The 23,096-nt window shown below is 31.1% G+C and overlaps 1 protein-coding gene across 1 annotated transcript in view; it reads left to right on the top strand.

Annotated features, from left to right (window-relative positions):
* Positions 1 to 23,096, top strand: part of ERBB4 (erb-b2 receptor tyrosine kinase 4) — a 988,299-nt gene that overhangs the window by 698,093 nt on the left and 267,110 nt on the right. The window contains exons 8-12 of the mRNA XM_006908488.3: positions 95 to 208; positions 1,652 to 1,778; positions 6,112 to 6,185; positions 7,076 to 7,166; positions 9,306 to 9,505. Coding sequence (XP_006908550.1) covers positions 95 to 208; positions 1,652 to 1,778; positions 6,112 to 6,185; positions 7,076 to 7,166; positions 9,306 to 9,505 — 606 coding nt within the window. The remainder of the gene's footprint in view (positions 1 to 94; positions 209 to 1,651; positions 1,779 to 6,111; positions 6,186 to 7,075; positions 7,167 to 9,305; positions 9,506 to 23,096) is intronic.

The following is a 23,096-nucleotide window of genomic DNA, read 5'->3' as shown; positions in this document are numbered from 1 at the left end:
ATGTTAATCATTTTCACACCTTAAAATATTTCGTTTTAAACTTGTTTGCCAAATATCAACATTATTGCTAATTTTACCTTTTTTTTTTTATCAGATAATTTTGTGGTTGATTCTAGTTCTTGTGTGCGTGCCTGTCCTAGTTCCAAGATGGAAGTAGAAGAAAATGGAATTAAAATGTGTAAACCTTGCACTGATATTTGCCCAAAAGGTGAGTAATAGCTGAGATTATTTAGGCTGGAACAGGGGCCTGTACTGAAATGTTTCATTCACTTTTTGTTAGGCTGACTAAACCTCTCAGAACACAAAACTCCCCCAACCAAACCTTCCCATACACACTTTTCTGTGACTATGAACCGTTCTCTAAAGTATCAACTGTTGTACAGTGTGTATTGTTGGTTTCAAATGATATATGCTAAAGTGATCCAGATAACGCTCTGAGTTAACTTTAATAGGAACTCAGAAATAAAGCTGCATTTTATTCTACGTGCAGCAAATCCTAGAAGATATGCACACAACAATGGTTCACATGGTTATTTTAGCATCAAGAACACATATTAGTTGGTTGCCACTGTATACAAAACAATCCGCTATGTGTAAAGAGGGTTACGAAGAGAGATGCAACATGACATTTACTCTCCAGGTCTTAAAAAACATTCGAAAGATAAGATATATGAAATGACAAGGACATTTACCATAAGTGTTAAATAGCACAGATAATTTATGTTCTAGAATTTTAGTGAAGGAAGAAATACCTTCCGGCTATGTTGCTCAAATTCTTCACTGGAATGAAACTTAAATTAAGCAAGACAAAAATTCAGTACAAATTTACCAAATATTATTAAGCTTTCCAAAGTATCAAGAACTGCCTTTAAAAAGGGCAAACTACACTTACTTTTAGACTACTTTCTCTCCCTCCCTCCTTCTCTCTCTTTTTCTCTCTCCCCCCCCCCCCCCCCCACATTTTTGAATTGTGTGTGTATATGTGTTTTAAGTAGAGCCTTCAGACAGCAGATGATACTCTCAATTTCAATATAAAATTTTAAGGAGGCAATGAGGAAAAGCAAGACCAGTTAGGAGGCTCTTTAAAAATCCAATTGGCAGAAATCTAACTATGGGAGGTACGTATATATATATACACATATATATGTATATATATATGTGTGTATATATATATATATATAGTTAATTAGATCAGTGTTTTTAAAACTGTGAGTTGTAGACCATCAATAGGCTGTGAAATTATTTTGAGTGACCAGCATTTAAAAAGTTTTAAAAATGATATTTTAAGCTGGATTAGAAAATAGGTGATTTTATGTAGTATGCGTAAGTGTTGATTGTTGAAAGTTTTATTTTAGTTATGTATCTGTTGTGTGTATATACTAGGTCTCGATTTAAAATAGAATTCTTATGCATCGTGTTCACTAGAGGATAATGCAGGGACAGTATTTTAAAACAGGCCAAGTAGTAAAGGTTACTACTTTTAAAGTAATAATCAATTATTATTTTATTTGTTAGAAAGCAATTTATTTCTTATGATGAAATTTTTTCATTTTATAATGAAAAAATACTGTTATCTTATAATGAAAAAGCAATGCTTTATTGACTAAAAAGACATTTCTCAATTTCCTGACTATGAGTCTTGTTTCCACAGCTTGTGACGGCATTGGCACAGGATCGTTGATGTCAGCACAGACTGTGGATTCCAGTAACATTGACAAATTCGTAAACTGCACCAAAATCAATGGGAATTTGATCTTTCTTGTCACTGGTATTCACGGGTCAGTATTTAATTTTTAGAGAAAATTATTTTACAAAGTGTAGACAATGCTTAAAGAGTCTTAAGCTTTGTTTGTTTGGATCCTTTTGAATCCTAGAAGAGTACCATCCTATATGAATGCTCTTGTACAACAAAATCAAATGACAGATTTCACCAGCAGTTATAGTAAATCAAAGTTTGGGACACATCTGGATTGTGAAATTGATGACTACTTAGATTCAAAAATATAAATTTATATATGTCAAAATGTATTTATAGAATATTCTCATTAAATCCATAGATTTTAGCAAGTCTGACATATTTTTGCATGTTTAGGGAAACAATGTCAAAAGGTGAAATAAGGAATTTATATCAAATTTGTAATCAATTAGTTTAAGAAAACATAAATTAATATTTCTTCAAAAATGTATTTCACAGAAAAAAAAATCAAGAAGTTGAAATTGTCCTGAGTTTTCAGAACTTCTGTTTGCCCTGATATATCTTTTTTCTCTTTTTTCTTAAGTTGAGGAGTTAGTACTATTGTAAGAGAACTAGTAAATTAATTTCATTTTAGTAATAAAAATTATAACATTTCTGGCCTTCTTCATTATAGAACCACCTGCTGGTTTTAACTGAGAAAACAACCAAATTTGTATTCATTCAATTGCAATAGAAATGTCAATATTTTTACTTTATATTTTATCTATTTGTCTATATTACCACTTAATCTCTAAATATTATTGCTATGGGCTACAAATAAAGAGTATCACTCACATATTCTAATTCAAAATCTTACTCTAAACATATATCACATAATTTCTAGAAGCAAAATAATTTAACACACTTGAATAAATATGCCCAAATAGGAACAGCAAGAGAAATAAAAAAAAAATTGTTTCTTTCAATTTAAATAAATTACTGTAGGTCTTACTGTATAAAACATTTCTTTACTTTAAAATATAGCTTTTAACATGTGTCTATGCCAGATACTGTAATGATATCTATGCACTTTCTTCCCCAGATATGTTATATTTGGTCTAAGAAGCAATTTTTTAAAAAAATAAAATCAAAATTTCTAACTTTTAAAAAAATATATATGTGGACTTGGTTACTCTTAGGTCACATTCTCACATGGCAATGATCTGTTTGAGCTGGGTTTTACTAGGCCTTTTGAGATGGGACATAATCAATCAAATTTACCATAGTCCCCATTGGCTCTCCAAATCCATTTCCATTGCCATCTCTCCTTCCTTGGCCATATTGGGTAGGACACTTGGGTCAATATTTAGATGCATCTATAAAATTTAATAAGTATGTGACAGTAAATAAAACAATATATCCACATTTTAACTATCTTTGAACCAGGTATTACCGTAAATTATAGATCATATCATGTTAACAGTGTCTTCTGAGAAATAAGACATAAGCACTTAATTCACATTTCCTGATTCCACATATATATAATAAATGAATCGGCCTCAAGTCCAACAGTGTTGGGAAAAATTCGAAAACAATTTCATGAATTGCATTAGACAAGTAGTTTTCAGCCCAATCCGTCCCAACATCCATTCTTATACATTAATCATTTTAATACTTCTTTTTTAATTCTGAAATGAAAATCATGGATGAGATAGCCTACCTGTATACATAATTTTATAAAGTGATTTTAATTCTCTAGTCATAATTTAAAGAAGAAATAAGAGAAAGTGTTTATTTTATAGCATAAAAATGCCATTGCCACAATTAGACTAGGCATTCTTATTTCCTTATTTAGCATGGAAACTGCAGGCAAAACTCAGTATTTAGGGTTATTCATAGGAATAATCCCCTTTTATGTCTTGTCATTTTGACATTGTTTATATACATGTGCTTAGAGCAACAAAATGCTCTCCAAATAAGCTTGCCCATGCTGAGTCACAATGAGACACTGACAAGAAAATACTTAGATGATAGACTACAATGATGGTAGACAATGGAAAAATGATAATGGGTTGAGTGAAAAAATAGATTTCAATGGAATTGTGAAAATATGTTTCTCTTTCTCTATGCTGAGCTTTATAATGGATCACCAAACACAATGAATGTTCTTGCTCATGGCTCTGAATTTAGCTAGGAAAGTCCTGGATTTTACAGTACTGTGTATTTCAAGTGACTATAGAATGAAACCTGCTAGAGGTACTTTGAAGTTGGTAAGTGGGATTCTGTCAACTTATATTATGAGAGTCCTGAATCTCTAAAATTAAATATATATAAAATTTTGTGGTTTGTTGGGCTTCATTATGAACAGTCCAGAATTCATTTCATTCCTGGCAACCTGGATATGTTCTCAGTAAAGGCTGGAACTAGCCCCATTATTGTGTGCTTGCCCTGAGTTTTGAGTGTTTCCCAATAATCGCAGAATATTTGATTATATGAACAGAGCTGTTCTATACACTGCTTTTCATCAAAAAACAAATATCGAAAGCTCATTCTACTACTATAGAGCTAATATTTCTTCTGCATATACAAGCTTTACACATTAGAATAGGATAGCAACAAGAATTTTCCCACATGGTGAATTTAATTTTTTTGCTTCTTATTCATCAAAAGCATGGTCATTTGTTCCATATATCTTCAGTTATAAATGTAATAAGTTTCCCTGAACATTTAATTTAGGCATTAAGCCTTCGAGAGATCTTTATGTCACATTGAAGAAAATCTTGTTTATGTGTGAATTATAGGGAAACTCATTTATAATGTTTCTCCAAGCCATGTTAAATTAGTCATACATTGTATCAATGGCACTTCTTAGTTTGAAAAGTAATTTAAGATTGGGTTTTTTTCTTTAAAGATATAGGATGGTTCACAGTGTAGAAGAACATCCTGATGAATCAAGTTAAAAGAGCCAGTACCAGGTGGTTCCAGATACCAAGTTTGCTGGAATTACTAGAGATACTTTCCAAGGTTCTAAGGATAGGATGAATAGATACCAATGGATTCAGACTCAGAAGACAGAAGTCCATTTGCTTATCTTTTAGGGGATTCTGAAAAAGAAGTCCATTTGCTTATCTTTTAGGGGATTCTGAAGCACCTCAATTGATTACCCTATTAAAAAAAACTGTATTCAGTGGACCACTATACCCTAGTGCTTATTTTCTCCCCCTACACACAAAAGCATTCTGAAAGATCGATGAAACAGCAGACACCCACACCAGAATAAAACTCAATTGATTACTATAGGTGAATACACGTTTCTTAAAAAAGCCTAAAAAGTTCACTGTTCTTAGAAGGTTTGATCTCTCTTGGAGAAGTGGCCAATGAAAAATCACGTGAGGTCTCTACATGCTCAAGATAGCACAGAATGTCTTTTAAAGCTTTTATTACATTAAAAACACTATATATTCCTTAAAAAACTGAAAGCATTGCTTGAATTACTGACAAGTATTTGGTATTATTAGGTTTATGTTTGGCTTAATATTCAAGTATGCAATTATTTTGTATGGTCAATATATTACACCTGAAAAACTTTTTTCTAATATAAAAATCTCCGAAAATATTCCATTAAATGTTTAATTTTAAAATATATTTTATGCTCAGTTTTAAAAGACAAGGCACACATATGTATATATACATATATGTATATGTAAACAATAATTACAAATATATTTATGTATCAGAAGATAGTATTTTTAAAAATCTCAAAAATTTACAATACCTTATGAATATCATTAAATTTGTTGTAAATTTTGTTTTCAAATGATGGTATGATTCCTATAGATGGAGGCAAATAGTTCCTATGTTATAAAACTGAATATAAATAAGCCAGATAGGAACGAGATCACTCTAAATAATTTATATGGAGTAACTTTCATACAATATTACAAATACTATGAAAATTCACTAATAGATAAATGTGAAGATACAGCAAAAAAGTTGACTTTATATGTTTGTTTTTATCCTTCTTAAGAAATTACAGGTGCTTTTAGTGGTTTAGAATGCTTTGAGGAACCCAAAAGGCAGTTGTTCTCACCAAAACATAATTTATTTGCAGAGTATATTTCTCCAATTAAGAATAAATTTTAAAGGCAAAATAAAATAAAATGTTTGGAAATGGACTTGCTATATTTGGAGATTTCTTCAAGATAGATCTGGAATAACCTTTGATGAAGAACTCCCGTTCTATGTCATAAAAACCATCTCGAAAGCACCTTTTGATCCCCTTCCATAGCTAGTGTAGAAAAATTTGGACAAGACATTGCTAGCCTTCCTATTGCTAATTAAAATTCAATTTGAATGAAATAACTTGTCACATTTCTTATATTTTTTTACTTATTTAATTTTAAATTTGACTCTATGTCTTGATTTTTTTTTTTTAGGGACCCTTACAATGCAATTGAAGCCATAGATCCAGAGAAACTGAATGTCTTTCGGACAGTCCGAGAGATAACAGGTAATTTTTTGAGGTGTTATTGTTGCACTATAAACTATGTGAATTTTAGTGTTTTCTTGAAAATGTTACATAATATTGGAATCTACAACTCATTTTCAAAGTAAATTCTAGATTTAAAAATGTGCATCATTTTAAATGAGGGTATCTTTACTCCCTAGCATTTGTGCACATTTTATCAGCTCATGGAATTTAAAAAATATAATATTCTTGAAATTTTGATGTTGCTGTTTTTGCAAGTATCAACTTGTCTTTGCACCTATGTTTTTCTTTTTACTTTTGCACAAGAAGTATTACTGAGCGTGGATGTGATGTAGCATTCATTTAGCACATGTTTATTGACCACATAATATGTTCCAAGCTGTTACAGTACATGATATAGCCTCATAGATATGAATAAAACATGGATTTGCTATCAAAGAATATAAGTTCAAATGAGGAGGGTTGGGTATATATGTATGCCTTAGAATGCAAGGTAGACAACTGATGTCATGAGTATATAAAGTGATAAAGGATTTCAGAGAAATTGAAATTATATCTTTCTCTTTAATTAGACCAAATATTTTTTCTTTTAAAAGAATAAATTATTAAATTAAGAATTTTAAAATATTTGAACATAAACAGTTATATGATTCTATATATCTGAGAAACAAATTCTTGGTGGTCATTATTTTGATATTCATTATCTATTGAGTATTGTAGCCTAGAAACTTTGGATAATAAATTTTGGAAGAAGAAATATGAGATAGAATGCTTCAAAAATAGGGATATTCACTGCTCTTTTTTTCCTATCTTTTAACACATTTTCATCACATTTCAAGAATAATCAGGATTAAACATTATTATTAAGACAGTGATATTCTGAATTATTTTACCACCCTATTCTTTTGTAGGTTTCTTGAATATACAGTCATGGCCCCCGAACATGACTGACTTCAGTGTTTTTTCTAATCTGGTGACCATTGGTGGAAGAGTACTCTACAGGTAAGTGTATATGTTCAAAGATGCAAGTCTCCCAGATTTCAAGATTAGCATCATGTTTACATTATGTCATAGCTATCAGTCTCATAGATTTACCGATTCTAGAAATATTGGGTTTCAACTTTTAATTTCAAATGTAAGCTCAATGAAAAATACCCTGATTGTGCTTAAAGTATTCAGAATACAGTTTGATTTTTCAATCACCTGTCACTTAAAGTGATATTGTTTTGCAGGTATGAATTTCATTATGTGAACCATGAAATTAAACTTTTTTGACATATGTTATCATAATTAAAGGATAGAATTGGATAACTAAGAAGGGGCATAAATCAGGGGTCCTTAAACCCCAGACCATGGACTGATACCGGTCCATGGCCTGTTAGGAATCAGGCTGCACAGTAGGAGGTGAGCGGTGGGCTAGCAAGTGGAGCTTTATCTGTATTTGTAGCCACTCCTCAGCATTAGCCTCACCACCTCAGCTCCACCTCTGATCATCAGGAATTAGATTCTCATAGGAGCACCAGTCCCTGGTGCCAAAAAGACTGGAGACCGCTGGCGTAGGTATGTGAGGTACTAATGCTGTTTTACCAGGAAGTTCTCATTTTGTATCTGGTGCTACCATTTGAACCAAGTGTCATAGAGGTGATGTTTCAGGAATTTGTCCACCAAACTACATGCAGTGATGATTATAATAAGCAGAAAAATCAGGCCTCAGAGGATACTGCTCTGAAGTTCTAATGTCAATATTTTTTATTCACATAAAATATTTAGTTAATATTTATTAAACCACTGCTTTTATTTTAGGTTTCATCTATATGAAATTCTTATTTATGAACAGTTAAAACCTGATTTACATAAGGATTATTTTGATTTAATTTTTCCACTTAAATCTGAAAGATACCTAAAATCAATATTGTCATCAAATAGTCTATAATAATATTTCATAGAAAGTCCATTGAATTTTACAATTAAAACAAGTATATCTGTAAGAAGTTGTAAAAAGTAAAGGAGAAAATGCTTAATAAAAAATGGATAGTTCAGAGATATCATCTATTCAAGTGTTATTTGCAACCAGTTTTACTATCCATTGAATAAGTTGTTATAAATCTGTCAAGGCATTATTATGCTCACAATATAATCAATAACTCAAGGTGGTTGTGATAGGAGCAAAAATTTGAAAGAATGAATTATATCTCAGTTGAGTACACACACATGTTTTAGATATGTATATATTTATATATACACACACGTGTGTGTGTATATATATTATTCATGTGTTTATGTATAAAACACATAGAAAAAATCTGAATATTAACAGCAAACTATATTTGGTTTTATAAATAAATAAAAAGGGGCCACTTTGATCTTCAAATGTAAAATAATGTTTATTAGTTAATTGAAATGTGGGAAGCACATTTATTTTTTAGAGAATTGAAAAGGAATTTAATTACAAAATATGGACTATATTAAATTAAGCTAATTTCTTTGAAAAGTTAGTGTCCACGGTGAAGTTTTTAGCTTTCAGATGTTGTCCCAAGTTGTCCTAGACTTTTGAGTATTTTTTAAAATTTTCAGTTTAATTTCATTCTCTTTAATTTCGAATATCTCCTATCCTTACTTTTATATCCTTCAACTATTACAATTACACTTTTGTTTCTGAATAAATTAAAGCTAAATAGCTATAGTCATTCTCTGCAATATCTACCCTTGGAAAGCTCTCTAAATTTATTAAATAGAGTATAATTAGTGTCTTACTTTGGGTAGATGCAATCATTCCATATACATTTTTTAATTATTTCATCTTAACAAAAGTCTTTACCCTTGAGGAATTTAAGATTTGAGGGTCATAGGGGAAGACAGTGAGCAGATATGTCAATGGTTAATATGCAGACTAAGATAGAGATGTCATAATGTTTGTACTTCTAAAAACAGAACATTTTCCTTTTAGATATTACTTTTAATACCACCATTGTATAACATGTAAAACAAATTATTATTCCGAGCACAAATTTATTGATTCGATCTCTCTTTATGCTCTATTTACATTCTTTTTGGAGTAAAATGTGACATTCTCATTTTACTTCAACAATGAATGTCTTGGCCAGAAAATAGTTATCATTGTTCCATTTTCCCTCTCTTCAGTGGCCTCTCCTTGCTTATCCTCAAGCAACAAGGCATCACTTCACTGCAGTTCCAGTCCCTGAAGGAAATCAGTGCAGGAAATATCTATATTACTGACAACAGCAACCTGTGTTATTATCATACCATTAACTGGACTACACTCTTCAGCACTATCAACCAAAGAATTGTGATCCGGGACAACAGGAAAGCTGAAAACTGTAGTAAGTACATTTCCCAGACATTGAAACATAGAAACTTTAAATGTTTTCTCTCATCCTACATTGGACCAAACAGTTAAAATAACAGTGGATCAGAATTGCTGCCTTCTTTTTCTTAAACCTTAAGAAGAATTGCTATAAAATAATCAGAATAGGTGACTTTTTATAGCATATTGCATGTTTTTATAGTATACTGCATATTTTACAAATCTTGCCTAATCATGAGAACACTCCTGTGGAGATTTGCATTCAATAGGTGTAAGTGGAAACTGGAAACCTAAGTATTTAATAAGCGTTTAGGTAATTCTTTGGATCCAGTCAGTTTGTGGAAAACCATCCCATTGAATTTTATGTTTGCTTTCAGTGTATTTGATGTAGAATAACAGAGTATTTGCCTTTTGGGAGTGGTGAAAAAAAATAAAGACATTTTCTTCTGAAATGTGTAAAAATGCTGTTCAAGGAGAAAGTTCATCTCATAAATGTATTTATGTAGGCATGTCACTATCTTTTTTTTTCACTTTTTTTGCTACTTATTGATCCACTTCATCATTTCTTTGTTACACAGGAGCAAATGATGTTTTCATGGATATGTGAAACTGTGACTAGGCCACTTCTACCTTATACTTTGATATTCTAATGATTAATACCTAAATCTTCTCTGTTTTTCTACTGAGTACTATTTTCTTCTACATCTCACAGGTGCCACTACTATGCATTTAAATGTCTGACTTTCTCATGATAAATATCAAATAAAGAGACTCAAAATTCAAACGATCTGTTTACAAATGCATATGCTCATTGTGGATATGGCGAATCAGACCTTTTTTAAAAATCATATCCCTTAAGAAATAATTTTACTCTCAGGGTGTCTTCTTACTTCTTTGTTCTCACCACTAGAACAATCAGAAAGATATGCATACATATGGTTAATTTCATTTTTTCTATATGTGAATAAATAGTACAGGACATTTTTCAAAAATACAAACTCAAGAGGCCAACGTGATTTAAGTGTACTAAATTAAGTAGTCAGCAAATCAATCTATTTATTAATACCTCACCTTATTTTAAAAAGGATTTAAGGCAGCTTAGGTTAGCAATTTTCATAAAATATAATTTATAATTTGTCAGGAACTCACATCTTAGCTATTTTGGATCTTTACAAATATTTTCTAGAGAAAAGAGATCTATTGCAAAATGAGGTTCCTGTTTTTAGTGGACTTAAATTACTATACATTCTTCTATTCCACAAAAACTCAAGAAGTATAAAATCTTATTATATATCAAAATATACATCTTCCTGAGTATGAGATTTATCCTTCGATTTATCCTTCAGTTTAGCCAGGATTATTTTCTTGGTTTTATACCTTTTTGATTCCTAACAGAAAGCTTGCTTTTCTTTTTCTCTAATACTTAAGCTTCTTACCCCACATTACTATATATGTGTTTGTACATTCCCCAGACAGAGTAGATTATTCACAGAAGTAAAATAGAATAATCTTCAAGATTAATTTATAAATATATCCGTAAGTTGACATTATACTCTCCTTTTCTTCTACTTCCTTCAGAAAACATAACAATAGTACTACTAACTTTAAAGATAAGATTAAACGATGAAGCCAAAAAAAAATCTAAAGAAAAAAATAAAAGAATGAGAGAAAAACATTCTTTTTTTGATTCATTTAACCACTTTACAAATACCACAAACATTTTTTTATCATTTAGAAATCTGAATAAAAAGCAAATGGGAGAAAGAAAATACAGAAAGAATTTAAATGTAGAAAAACAAGATAGGAAAAAATTATGTAATTGTTCTGTACCTCTTTAAGACTTTTAAACTTTTCAAACAACCAAAATAAAGTAAATAATATCAATAAAATAAAAATTTAACATGTCTTCAACTTTCAATATTATGCCTCTTAGACTGAATTTAGCCATTTTTTAAAACCATGAACATATTTTCTTGTGCATTTAGAGTGGACTTTACAGTGGCAGGAAGAAGCAGTTAGGAGAAACAGTTTTGTGGTGCTATAGTATAAAACTAAGCATATATAATTTTTCATTTTTAACACCTTAAAACACTATTTTTGTATGGAATCCATTTCTCAAAATTTAGATTTCAGTCTCACAGTGCATTGGATCCAGCGTTTTCAGAAGTGTAATTGCGCTATAAATTTGACCTCAAAGGTGATGCTCCTGATGTTTACATTGAGACTACAGTAGTTGCCCACATATGATTAAAGCTCTTTTATTATCCATAGGATTGTCTGCAAACGGAAAACTTAAATATTTGCTTTATATTAAATGTACTGTAATATTGCACTTTTAGAGATTCTCTCTTACTATACCATACACTAACAAGATAATACATGAGCACACACGCATAGTCGCTACAAGACATATACTTACAGAGACATACAATATACATGTGTATATGCAAATGCATACACAGCACATGCACATGTACACAACCCTAGAACACATACATATGCATACACAGGCATACATGCATGTGTGCATACATACACACACATATACACACATACAATCTCCATAAAATGCTCTGATCTAAATCTGGGTACAGGCTTGGTAACTCAGAAAAAAAAAAGGCAGCCTTGATTTTAACCGTTTTTTGGAGTTCAACATGATTTAAAATAGTAATGACAATAAAGGGAAAACTTTACCTCATCTATAAAGTGTGACAGTGGCTTGAGCAGCCTTATTCTTTTAAGTAAAAAACTTCAAAGCACACTTTATGGTTTGAAGAGATTGAGATGGAAACTCTAGAACATGAAAAGCAGGAACATTTTCTGCCTCCTTTATTTATGTGGTTATGGTACTAACAAAATGACAGTGATGACTGGAAGGAGTTTGAGTAGGTTTATAGAAGTATTTAAAGTTTTTTTAAATATTTAAGCATAAACTTTTAACACCAAAGTATAAACAATGAAAAGATGAATATTATGCCACCTCTTCAGAATCTGTTACATCTGAATTTATACATCTCTATCTTAAAAATGTGTACATATACACTTAAACTCAACACAAATGAGAAAAATTAAATTTATAATTAACTTTTCAAAATAAAAATAAATTTATGTTTCTAATTATAATGCTTTCTTTATCACTGTTAGAAATTAAAATAATAGAAATATTAAAAGAATATATGATTTTGGTATACATAGAGATACAAATAGTGAAACATTTTCATAAATAAATGCTATCATGCCATGTATATTTAAATACTGTTCAGCCATCTATGTCTTTTACTAAATATATTATAAGCATCTTCCAGATGTCAGTATATAAAACTCTTCCCTTACTTTTTATAAAGTATATATAAAATATATATTAAATAAGTGTCATATTAATAGTAACAATTTATTTTCTATTTTTTATGTTATTAGTACTAAGATAATGTGAATCTTAGTTTATAAACCCCTTTATACATTATACGTTAGGGGTGATTGTACTATGAAAATTTTTTTTAGGCTAACTACTTAGAAGTGGAGTTTTTGTGTAAATGAGGTTACACACAATGTAATAACTGTTAGTATATATTGCTATATCATCTTTCAGAAATACTGGATGAGTTTACATCCTCCTAAACAATGTTCGATAAGGAATATTTGCACTACTCTTTACAACACTGGATATTATCCATGGTTTTAAATTTTGGTGATCTGAAATATAAAAGCAGGCCTTTTAAATTTACATTTTTTTGGTTGACATTGCACCTCATTTTATATGTCCACTAATCATTTGTATTTCTTTTCTTGTAAGTTACTTAGTCATGAGCTTTTTCATTTGTAATTTGGTAGTTGGTCTTCTTCTGGATTTGAAAGAGCTTACATTAATTTTTTTTTTTTTTTGTCTCTCCAATGTGTTCTGTATAACTTTCCCTCTTATAGGTAATTTTTTAAAAATTCGTTTTTGATAAACATTTTGTGTTTTTATCTAGTTAAGTAGATGGATTGTTCTTTTTCTTTTCATGTTTATAATCTTGGGATAGTCTTACTATTTTTCTTCTCATATTTTAAAAACTGTGTTGAAAATTTTAATCCATCTGGAAGTTTTGGTATAGCATAATTTCAAAACATTCTTCAGTTGATTGGGATTAGTCTAGTATGATTTATTGAATAATCTGTCTCTTCCCACTGAATTTAGGTGTTTGCCATCTTTCAGTGAAATAGGGAAAAGAAGCCAGACTTTATCTCTCAATATATAGTTTTATTTAAATTCTGTGACTACCCTGTAAAGTATAATTATCCCCATTTTGCAAGAAAAGAATGAATATATAGATGTTCAGGAAGTTAAATAATATTTCTAATAGCTAGAGCTATTAAAAATCATATTTAGGATTTGGACCCACCATCTAATTTCAAAATATGTTCTCTTCATCTTACCATGATCCTTTCCAAAATGAAGAGAAAGTGATTGATTTTCATAGGAAAACCCTCTAATTTACTGAAACATACCCTACATATCATAATATCTGGGAGCACACTATAGAAACAAATAGCCTGGGTTTTAACCCCAGCAAACCTCTGCTAAATATTTGACCTTTTTATAAGCTATTTAACATCTCTGTACCTTAGTTTTATCATTTGTAAAATAGGGTTAATAATAGTACTCATTTTACTGAATGTCTGGCTCAAAGTGTTATATATATTATATACATACATAGATATATGTATATATACTAGCTATTATTTTTATACAATTATGTTCTTTACTATTAAAAGTAGATTACATAGTATATGCACACATATAAAAATATTATATGATGTGAAGATAAAATATTTACTTAATGAAAATCCTTTTTGAGGAACAAAAAAAAAATCAAGAATTTTTTGGTTGTAGGCAGAAAAAAAATTTACATTATCCAAGCGATGAATTATAAACTTGCAAGTAGCACATCAATGAATGGTATACCTAGCAGAAATAAACAGTTATTAACAAGAGCCTAGACATTGAGGAATTTAAAAATGATCTCTTGAAATCTTAAATGGATAAAAAAGTCTATGCTTGACTCCCTTAAATATATTTTTTCTCTTGCAATTAAAACATTTTAAATTGGCTTTATAAGTAACAGACTTAGTGCTTTATAAAAATATCCACAAAACATGAATTTTAATATAGTGGTTCAGGAGACAAATAGTGAGGGAGAACACATTTTCTGTAAAGGAATATAAAAGAAATATAAACATATTTATTTATGATTTTGGTGTTTCTGAAATTGGATAGAAAATTCACCTCATTAAACACGAATTTAGAAAAAGAAAATTGCAAAACAGTTAAAAACTGGATCCTATTGCCCTCCAAAAGGTTCAGTTAATTACTAATAACTGAACCTTTTGGAGGGCAATAGGATCCAGTTTTACGATGAGTCACTGCATGTCCAGAATTTAATTGGGACAAATAATTGATGAGCAGGGAATAGAGAGTATCTGACACCAGTGGAAAATAAAACAATGTTTGCTTAACATATTATATTATTTGTTTTTCTCTGGTGACAGTGACAACAACTATGAAATAATAAGCATTTTACAATTTATAACATTAAAACATTACAAAAATTTTTGACTTTTGATAAAATCATAGTATAATTGATATTGTCATTATTATCACTTCTAATATGTTGTATATTATAGAAAAAATGAGTTTTGATTATAAATTAATGATTACCTTGATTTAAGAAAATATTGCTTAGGTCACTGATTTTCCTACTTTCTCTAAATCCCATATTCTTGCCTTATTTTGTGCATTCCTTTCCCAGCCTATACATTCTTGGGTAAATCTGCATTTCCAAACAAGTGCTGTCAGGTTAGCAAAATCATCCATTGGATCTCATAGCCAGTCTCCACTGGAAAATAAATGAACTTTGCCAAACTTTTCAGTAAACCATAGCTCAGTATGAATTGTAAAGTGAATAACTTATAGTGAAGTCAGTATTATTCTAAGTAATCAGAAGACAAGAAATCTTAATTATACTTCTAAGATTTCCTTTCTTTTAATACGCTTTGTAAAAAAAAAAAAAGTAATGCATTAATACACTATTCTTTGTAAAAAAAAAAAAAAATCAAATAAAATTTCCTTATTGTATTTGAAACAGCCTAATGTCTAATTACTAACAATGCTACAAAATGTGCTCTGTGTTCTTATCGAAAAGGTAATGAGCAGTTACAGTTTCAGAAATGGCACCCCTTCTATTTGTAATCTGAAAATTCTGAAGAATAGAGGGCCTCTCAACAATAAAAGCCAGGATTGCTACAGGATTCAGTTTTTATTACAAATGGCAACATTTTAATGACTTGCCTCTAGACCAGTGATTGAAAATTTTTAAAGCAAAAACTTTAAATTATTGAGAATGCAGAAGTCTGGGCTCCAGTTTCCAGAGATTATGGTTTAGATAGTATTGTGGCTTGTATTACAAAAAAAATATGTTGAAGTCCCAATTCCTGGCATCCATGAATGTGACCTTATATGGAGATAGGGTCTTTGTAGATGTAATTAAGATGTGGATGCATTTATACTAGAGTAGAATGGGCCCTTAAACCAATGAGACTCTGTTTTTGTAAGAAGAGAAGACATAAAGAGACAGACATGAACAAAGAGGAGAACATCATGTAAGGATACACACACACAGAGGAGAGACAACTGAGTGATGGCAGAGTCAAAGAATAGCATTAGGTGGCTATAAGCTAAGGAAACCAAGGGTTGCCAGAAACCACCAGAAGCCAGGAGAGAGGGAGAGAGCAGATTCTTCCTCTGAGCCCCTAAGAAGGAAACAGTCAGCTAATAGCTTGATTTTGAAATCCAGAACTGTGAAAGAATAAATTTCTGTGACTTTAAGCCACCCACATTGTGGCATTTTTGTTATGCCAGCCCTAAGAAACTAATACAGACAGTAGTATAACAGTGGTCATTTATACAGAGAATGAAGACCCAGGAGTCTGCATTTTTAATACATACCAGCTCCCTATGAGGAAGATGCCAGTGGGAAGTCCTTTGAGAAATTCTGTTTTACTCTGTCATATCCCCTACTATTCTCCCTGTCATCCTATAGCCACAAATATATTTTAATACACAGTATCATGGTAATTTCATTTCTTCTTATGAGGGTTTATTCCCTCAAAGAAGACCTATGGTAGGAAAATTCAGGTGAGTAATTTAAAGTCATATGTTTAATAACAGTTTGGGGAGCTAAAGTTAAGAAATGAACTGAAAGCATTTTATAAATAGTGTTGTTTCTCCTTTTACTAACATTACACACTCAATAAAATAAAGAGGATATTTAATAAAAGTTTACACATTGACTAAAGTGCAACATATTGTACTATTAAATTTTATTTACTTTACAGTTTCAACAACATACTTATGAATTTATTTTACGTTTTAAAGTTAATGTGCCTGCCTAAAGGTACTTTATAATGTGATCAGTATTCTCAGACTATTTGAGGACTTTCTCATATTTTATTACTGCTGTCACTGCTGCCTGTCATATCCCTCTATCAGAATTTTCTTCCTAGGTCCCACTCAAGTCAGAGATATAGTAACTAGAGCACTTAAGACTGAACAAAGCTTTGAGTAACACCTGTTTAACCTATTTAGTAAGGTAAATAGGTATGTCTTACCACTTATTCTTCCATCCCTACCTCCCCTAACTTTTTGTAGTCTTAACTCATTCTAACATTTTACAAAGACCTACACTATCATCCCCCTTTATATATGTCTGACCTTCCCTACTCATAGGGCTTACTGTTTTTATAATACAGTTTTATAATATTCCCCCCAAGAATGTCCACATCCCCATCCCCAGAATCTGTGAATGTTACTTTATATGGCAAAAGAGACTGTGCAAGTGAGATCAAGTTATTTATTTTAAAATGAGAAGATTAATCTGAATTATTTAGATGTACCCTAAATATAATCACATGTCTCCTAATAAGAGAGAAGATGAGGGAGAATCGAATAAAGGAGAAGGTGATGTAACCATGGAAGCCAAAGTTGAAGATGTGGCTGCAAGTCAAAGAATGCCTAGGTGGCCTCCAGAAGCTGGAAGAAACAAGGAACAAATTATTTCCTGTAGCCTCAAAAAAAGAATCAGCCCTGCTGATACCTTGATTTTAATTCATTAAACTTGAGCAAAGGAAATAAGCAAAAATAAACATATGGAACTTCATCAAACTAAAAAAATCTCTGCACAGTGAAGAAAACCATCAGCAAAACAAAAAGACAACCTACTAAATAAGAGAATACATCCACTAATGATCTATCTAATTATGCAAAATATATAAGGAACTCATACAACTCAATAACAAAAAGTAAACAATCTGATCAAAAAATGAATGGAAATCATGAGGAGACATTTCTCCAAAAAAATACATGCATATGGCTAATGGACGTGAAAAGATGCTCAACATCACTAATCATGAGGGAAATACAAATCAAGGCTACAGTGAGATACTACCTCATACCAGTCAGAATGGCTATTATCAAAAGTCAACAAATAACGTATGTTAGCAAGAATGTGGAGAAAAGGGAATCCTTGCGGACTGTTGGTGGAACTGCAAATTGGTGCAGCCTTTATGGAAACCAGTATGGAGATTCCTCAAAAAACTAACAATCGATCTACCATATGATCCAACAATTTCATTTCTGGGTATTTATCCAAAAAATAAAAATAAAAACACTTATTCGAAAGATATATGCACCTCTATGTTTATTGCAGCATAATTTACAATAGCCAAGATATAGAAGTAACCTACATGCCCATCGATAGATGAATGGATAAAGACAATGTGAAATTTGTTGTTTTAAGTGATTACATTTGTGATTATTTGGTATAGTAGCAATGAGAAATTAATCTAGTGCTCTTTAAGTGACAATAGCCAAACTCAAATTACTTTGTCAAAAGAAGAGAGCATGCAATGGAAACCAAAAGAAAGCAGGCATAGCTATATTTATATCAGACAAAATAAACTTTAAAGAAGAAAATGTTACTAGAAACAATGAAGGTCATTATATAATGATATAGGGGTCAATACATGAAGAATATATAACCATTGTAAATACATATGTGACCAAAGACAGAACACCTAAACAGATCTGAAGAGAGTAATAGACAACAATGCATAAAGTAGGCAACTTTGATATCCCATTTTCAACGATAGAGAGATTATCCAGACAGAAGCTCAATAAAGAAACACTGGACTTGAACTATATGTCCCTAATCAAATGTCCCTAACAGACATATTAGAACATTTCGTCTCACAGTACACATTCTTCCAAGATCACATGAACCATTCTCCAGGCTAGATCAAATGTTATGTCACAAAACAAGTCTTAGCAAATTTAAAAAGATTGAAATCATACCAATTATCTTTTCTGATCACAATGGCATGAAACTAGGAATATTTATTACAGGAAGAAAACTGGAAAATTTGCAAATATGTAGAAGTTAAACACACTAGTAAACAACTAATGAGTCAAAGATGAAGTTAAAAGATAAAGCAATATCTTAAAATGAATGAAATTGGAAACAACATACCAAAACTTATGTGATTCAGCAACAGCAGTGCTAAGAATGTTTATAGTGATAAATGCCTATATTAAAAAAATCTCAAACAACTTAATTTTATATCTCAAGGGACAAAAAAAAAGAGCAAAATAAACTTAAAGATGGTAGAAGAGAGGAGATAACAAAGATCAGAGCAGAAATAGAAAATCGAAAAACAATAGAAAAAATCAATGAAACTACACTTTTTTTAAGGATAAAAAAACTGACAATCTCAGCTAGACTTACCAAGAAAAGAAAAGGAATTAAATAATATAAATGAAAGAAGAGATATTATGACTAATACCATATAAACACAAAAGATCATAAGAGATTACAGTGAATGATTATATGCCAACAAATAAGACAACCTAGAAGAAATGGACAAAATCTAGAAACATATAACCTTCCAAGTCTGAATCATGAAGAAATAGAAAATCTGAACAGAGCATTAAAAAGTAAGGAGCCCGAATCAGTAATCAAAAACCTCCCAACAAAAAGGCCCAGAACCAAATGGCTTCAGGGATGAATTTTACTGAACATTTAAAGAAAGAGTTAATGATGATTTTTCTCAAATTTTTCAAAAAATTGAAGAGGAGAGAATCATCTCAAACTCATTTTACAAGGCCAACATTACCCTGATATTAAAACCAATTAAATAAACTACAAGGAAAAATAAAAAAAAAAAACTATAGACAAATATCCCTGATAAATATAGATGCAATAATTCTCACAGAATGTTAGCAAACCTAATTGAACAGCACATTAAAAGGACCATACACCATATGATCAAATGAGATTTATCCTTGGGATGCAAAGATGGTTTAACATAAACAAATTAGCAAATGTGATGTGCCACATTAATAGAAGAAAGAAAAGATTATATGATCACCTCACTAGATGCAGAAAAAGCATTTGACAAAATTCAACATTCTTTCAAGATAAAAGCTCTCAAGAATTTAGATAAAGGAATGCACCTCAACATAAAGACTGTGTATGACAAATGCACAACTAAGCAATATTTAGGAATGAATTTAATCAAGGAAGCTAAATATCTATATACCCAAAACTATAAGACATTGATGAAAGAAATTGAAGACACTAATAAATGGAAAGATAGCTCATGTTCATGGATTGGAAGATAGTTTTTACAGAAATAGAAAAAGAAAACAATTCTTAAATTGTATAGAACCACAAAGGTCTCTGAATAGCCAAAGCAATCTTGAGAAAGAACAAAGCTGAAGGCATCACACTTCAGTCATACCTATCTCTGGACAGTTCACTATTATCTCCCACCAACTGTTTAAACATGTTTTCAAATCAATCCCATCAAAGCAATTGGAATGATATGTAAAATTTTTAAAAACTTACTTTCCTGCTTAAAACCGTTCAACAACTTTCCACAGCTCTTTGGTTAAAGCAGATAATCTTGTAAATGGCCACTAAGTCCCAAATAATCGGGCCTCTGTCTACCCTGTGAGCACATCAAGTACCACTTTCCCACTTACTGCCCAAGTCCAGCCTCTTCTCCGATAGCAGTAATCTCATTCCCTACTTCGAGTCTCTAGACAGGAGTAGTCATTCCCAATTCCCCTACCCCTCTTTGCTTTAATAATTTCTTTTTATCCTTCTCATGTCAATTTATTGTCCCTTGTTCTGTGGGCTGACCTAATACCCCTCTATTAGTTTAGGACAACTGCTATATTCACATATATATATTATTTATATAATGCTTTTCTTCCTAACTACATGATAAGCTCTAAGTAAGAGACCATGTGTTATATTTTATTTTCCCTTTGTATCTTCATTTCTTAGCATTGTCCAACATAAAGTAAGTAGTTTCGCAATAATCATTTTTAAAAGTAAACATGTGGATATGCTTGTAATGTCTTCATATTTCCCTTAGGTACATTTATCGAGGGCTTAGTTAAATAAGTAAATCTGCATTAGATACTCTAATAATAGGAGGTCTAATCTTTATCACAACCCTGAAATATATATATTATTCACTTTACAGATGAGTAACCTGTAAATAATTGCCTGAGGCTACATGACTAGTCAGAGAGTAAGAATTTAAACTTATGTTGATCTGATCACAAAAACTGAACTTGTACAACTAAATTATATTTTTCAGCCTTAAAAAAAAAGATTAATGGTCTCTGTTCAAATACATTGCAAGTAAAACCCATGCTTCTATGTATGGTAAGTAATGCAAACAGCATAGGTGGTCTTTACAATGAAAAGGAAGATATTTTTTTCTACCTTTGTGCCTGTAGACAGGTACTTCATTTTAATATTTTCAGCTAATCCATTTACTTTCATGCATGCAGAATAGCAAGATCCATTATTTAAGCTTACCTCTATTTTAATGAAAGCAGGTTCAATATTCTCTATAAAGGTCGAAATACTAAGCACATTATTATCTCTCCAAATTTTTAACAGACAGGTACAATTCAGATCAGATAAAGAAAAATCTATCTTACAACTTCCAGAGAAAACACAGAGGAAGTTAAAGGTTGCCTAATAACTACATTGCTAAAGTTTCTTTAGAGAGGTTTATAATGGCCTTGTGAACTGTAAGCTACAGAATAGGCCTTCACACCTTCCCATGTGACTATCACTCTGGGAGGTCAGTGAGCTGTTGAATTCTTGGTGCTGATCGAAAACTTCTTTTCTCTCAAGAATTTCAAAGAGATAACTTCTTTGGCCTTTTGTTCTTTCTATGTTGTGTGGAGACAGTTCCCTGGGTTTCACTCTGGAGAAAATGATCAACCAGCTTTCAATGCCCTCATCTGGAAGTTTGGAAAGAATGAGAAGAAATTGATTATCGTGGTTTTCTGTTTTTTATTGCTTTCCTCCAATACATATTGGTTTTTTTAATCCAAAACTGCTCTGAAATTGAGTATATGAATACAGACTAAGGGTGGCAGTATGCAGCAGAAAAGAAGGTGGGAGCTTGGATGAAATTAAAATCCTCCTATCCAACTAATGTCAAAGGATATAACAGAAAATCAAAGCAGAGAGCTTTCACTCTTCCACATGTTGTATAGAATTCTATTACAGATGGGCTAAGCTGGCAATTCACTTTCTCAAGCACATGTTAGGAGAAGGTAACTTTGACAGATTGGATCCCCTGTTTATGTTACAATCACACTATTCAATGCCATCCCAATTCACGTCACAAATACCTTTTGCTATAATATATTGTACCATAATAAGTAAAGTTGGTAACTAATGGAAAGATAAATAGGATTTTGATGTTTTTATCTTTTTGGAAATTCTTAATATTTCATGAAAACCACATACGATTGTGTTTCAGATACCTCAACTCATTTTCAGATACCCAGAATAATATTTGAAGTCTTTATAGGCCCTTCTTATTCAATGTCTTGTATCTCTTCACTAAAATTATGTTATTCAGTATAAAAAGTAATATACTGAATAATTTGTTTTCAATATAAAGGAGAACAGAGATGGTAAAACATACGTGGCAATTCTAAAACAGCCCCTAAATTCTTTGGCCCTTCTCCCATCAACAAGAAATAAAGAACTAAGACTGAAGACTGTTGTTACTACTTTAATCGGTACATCTCCTTATAAATAGCCATTATAATTTGTTTATTATTCTCTCAATACTTTTTCTTTGCATGTGCTCATTTTCCTGATTGCAGAGTACACTTAGACTATAGCAAAGCCTGTAAAAAAATTGTGTTTTATTTCTATTCCTTTCTCCCCTTCTTACATTGCACATTTTTTCCTCTCTTTCTCTTTTAATATATTTTTTGTTTTATAACAAATATCCTTTGTTCTATTTCTTCATCAAGTTCTCATATGGAATTGAAGCCAAAATTTTTGGTATATTAGTGGACCAAAATATTGGCTTGAAAAAGGTGTAGTTTGTGCCTTCCTGTAATTGAGTATTGATACAAACTATTGATGTTCATTCAGTCTTATAAAAAATGCAGTGTTGCTACACAAACACAGTGCCTTGACTCTGTAACATAGAAGAATTTGAGGATAGGGTGGGTTATGGTGTCT

This window comes from Pteropus alecto, unplaced genomic scaffold, assembly GCF_000325575.1.
Source record: "Pteropus alecto unplaced genomic scaffold, ASM32557v1 scaffold182, whole genome shotgun sequence".
NCBI classification, from domain to species: Eukaryota; Metazoa; Chordata; class Mammalia; order Chiroptera; family Pteropodidae; genus Pteropus; species Pteropus alecto.
Note: the sequence above shows the minus strand (reverse complement) of the source record. Positions and strands in the feature narration are given on the sequence as shown.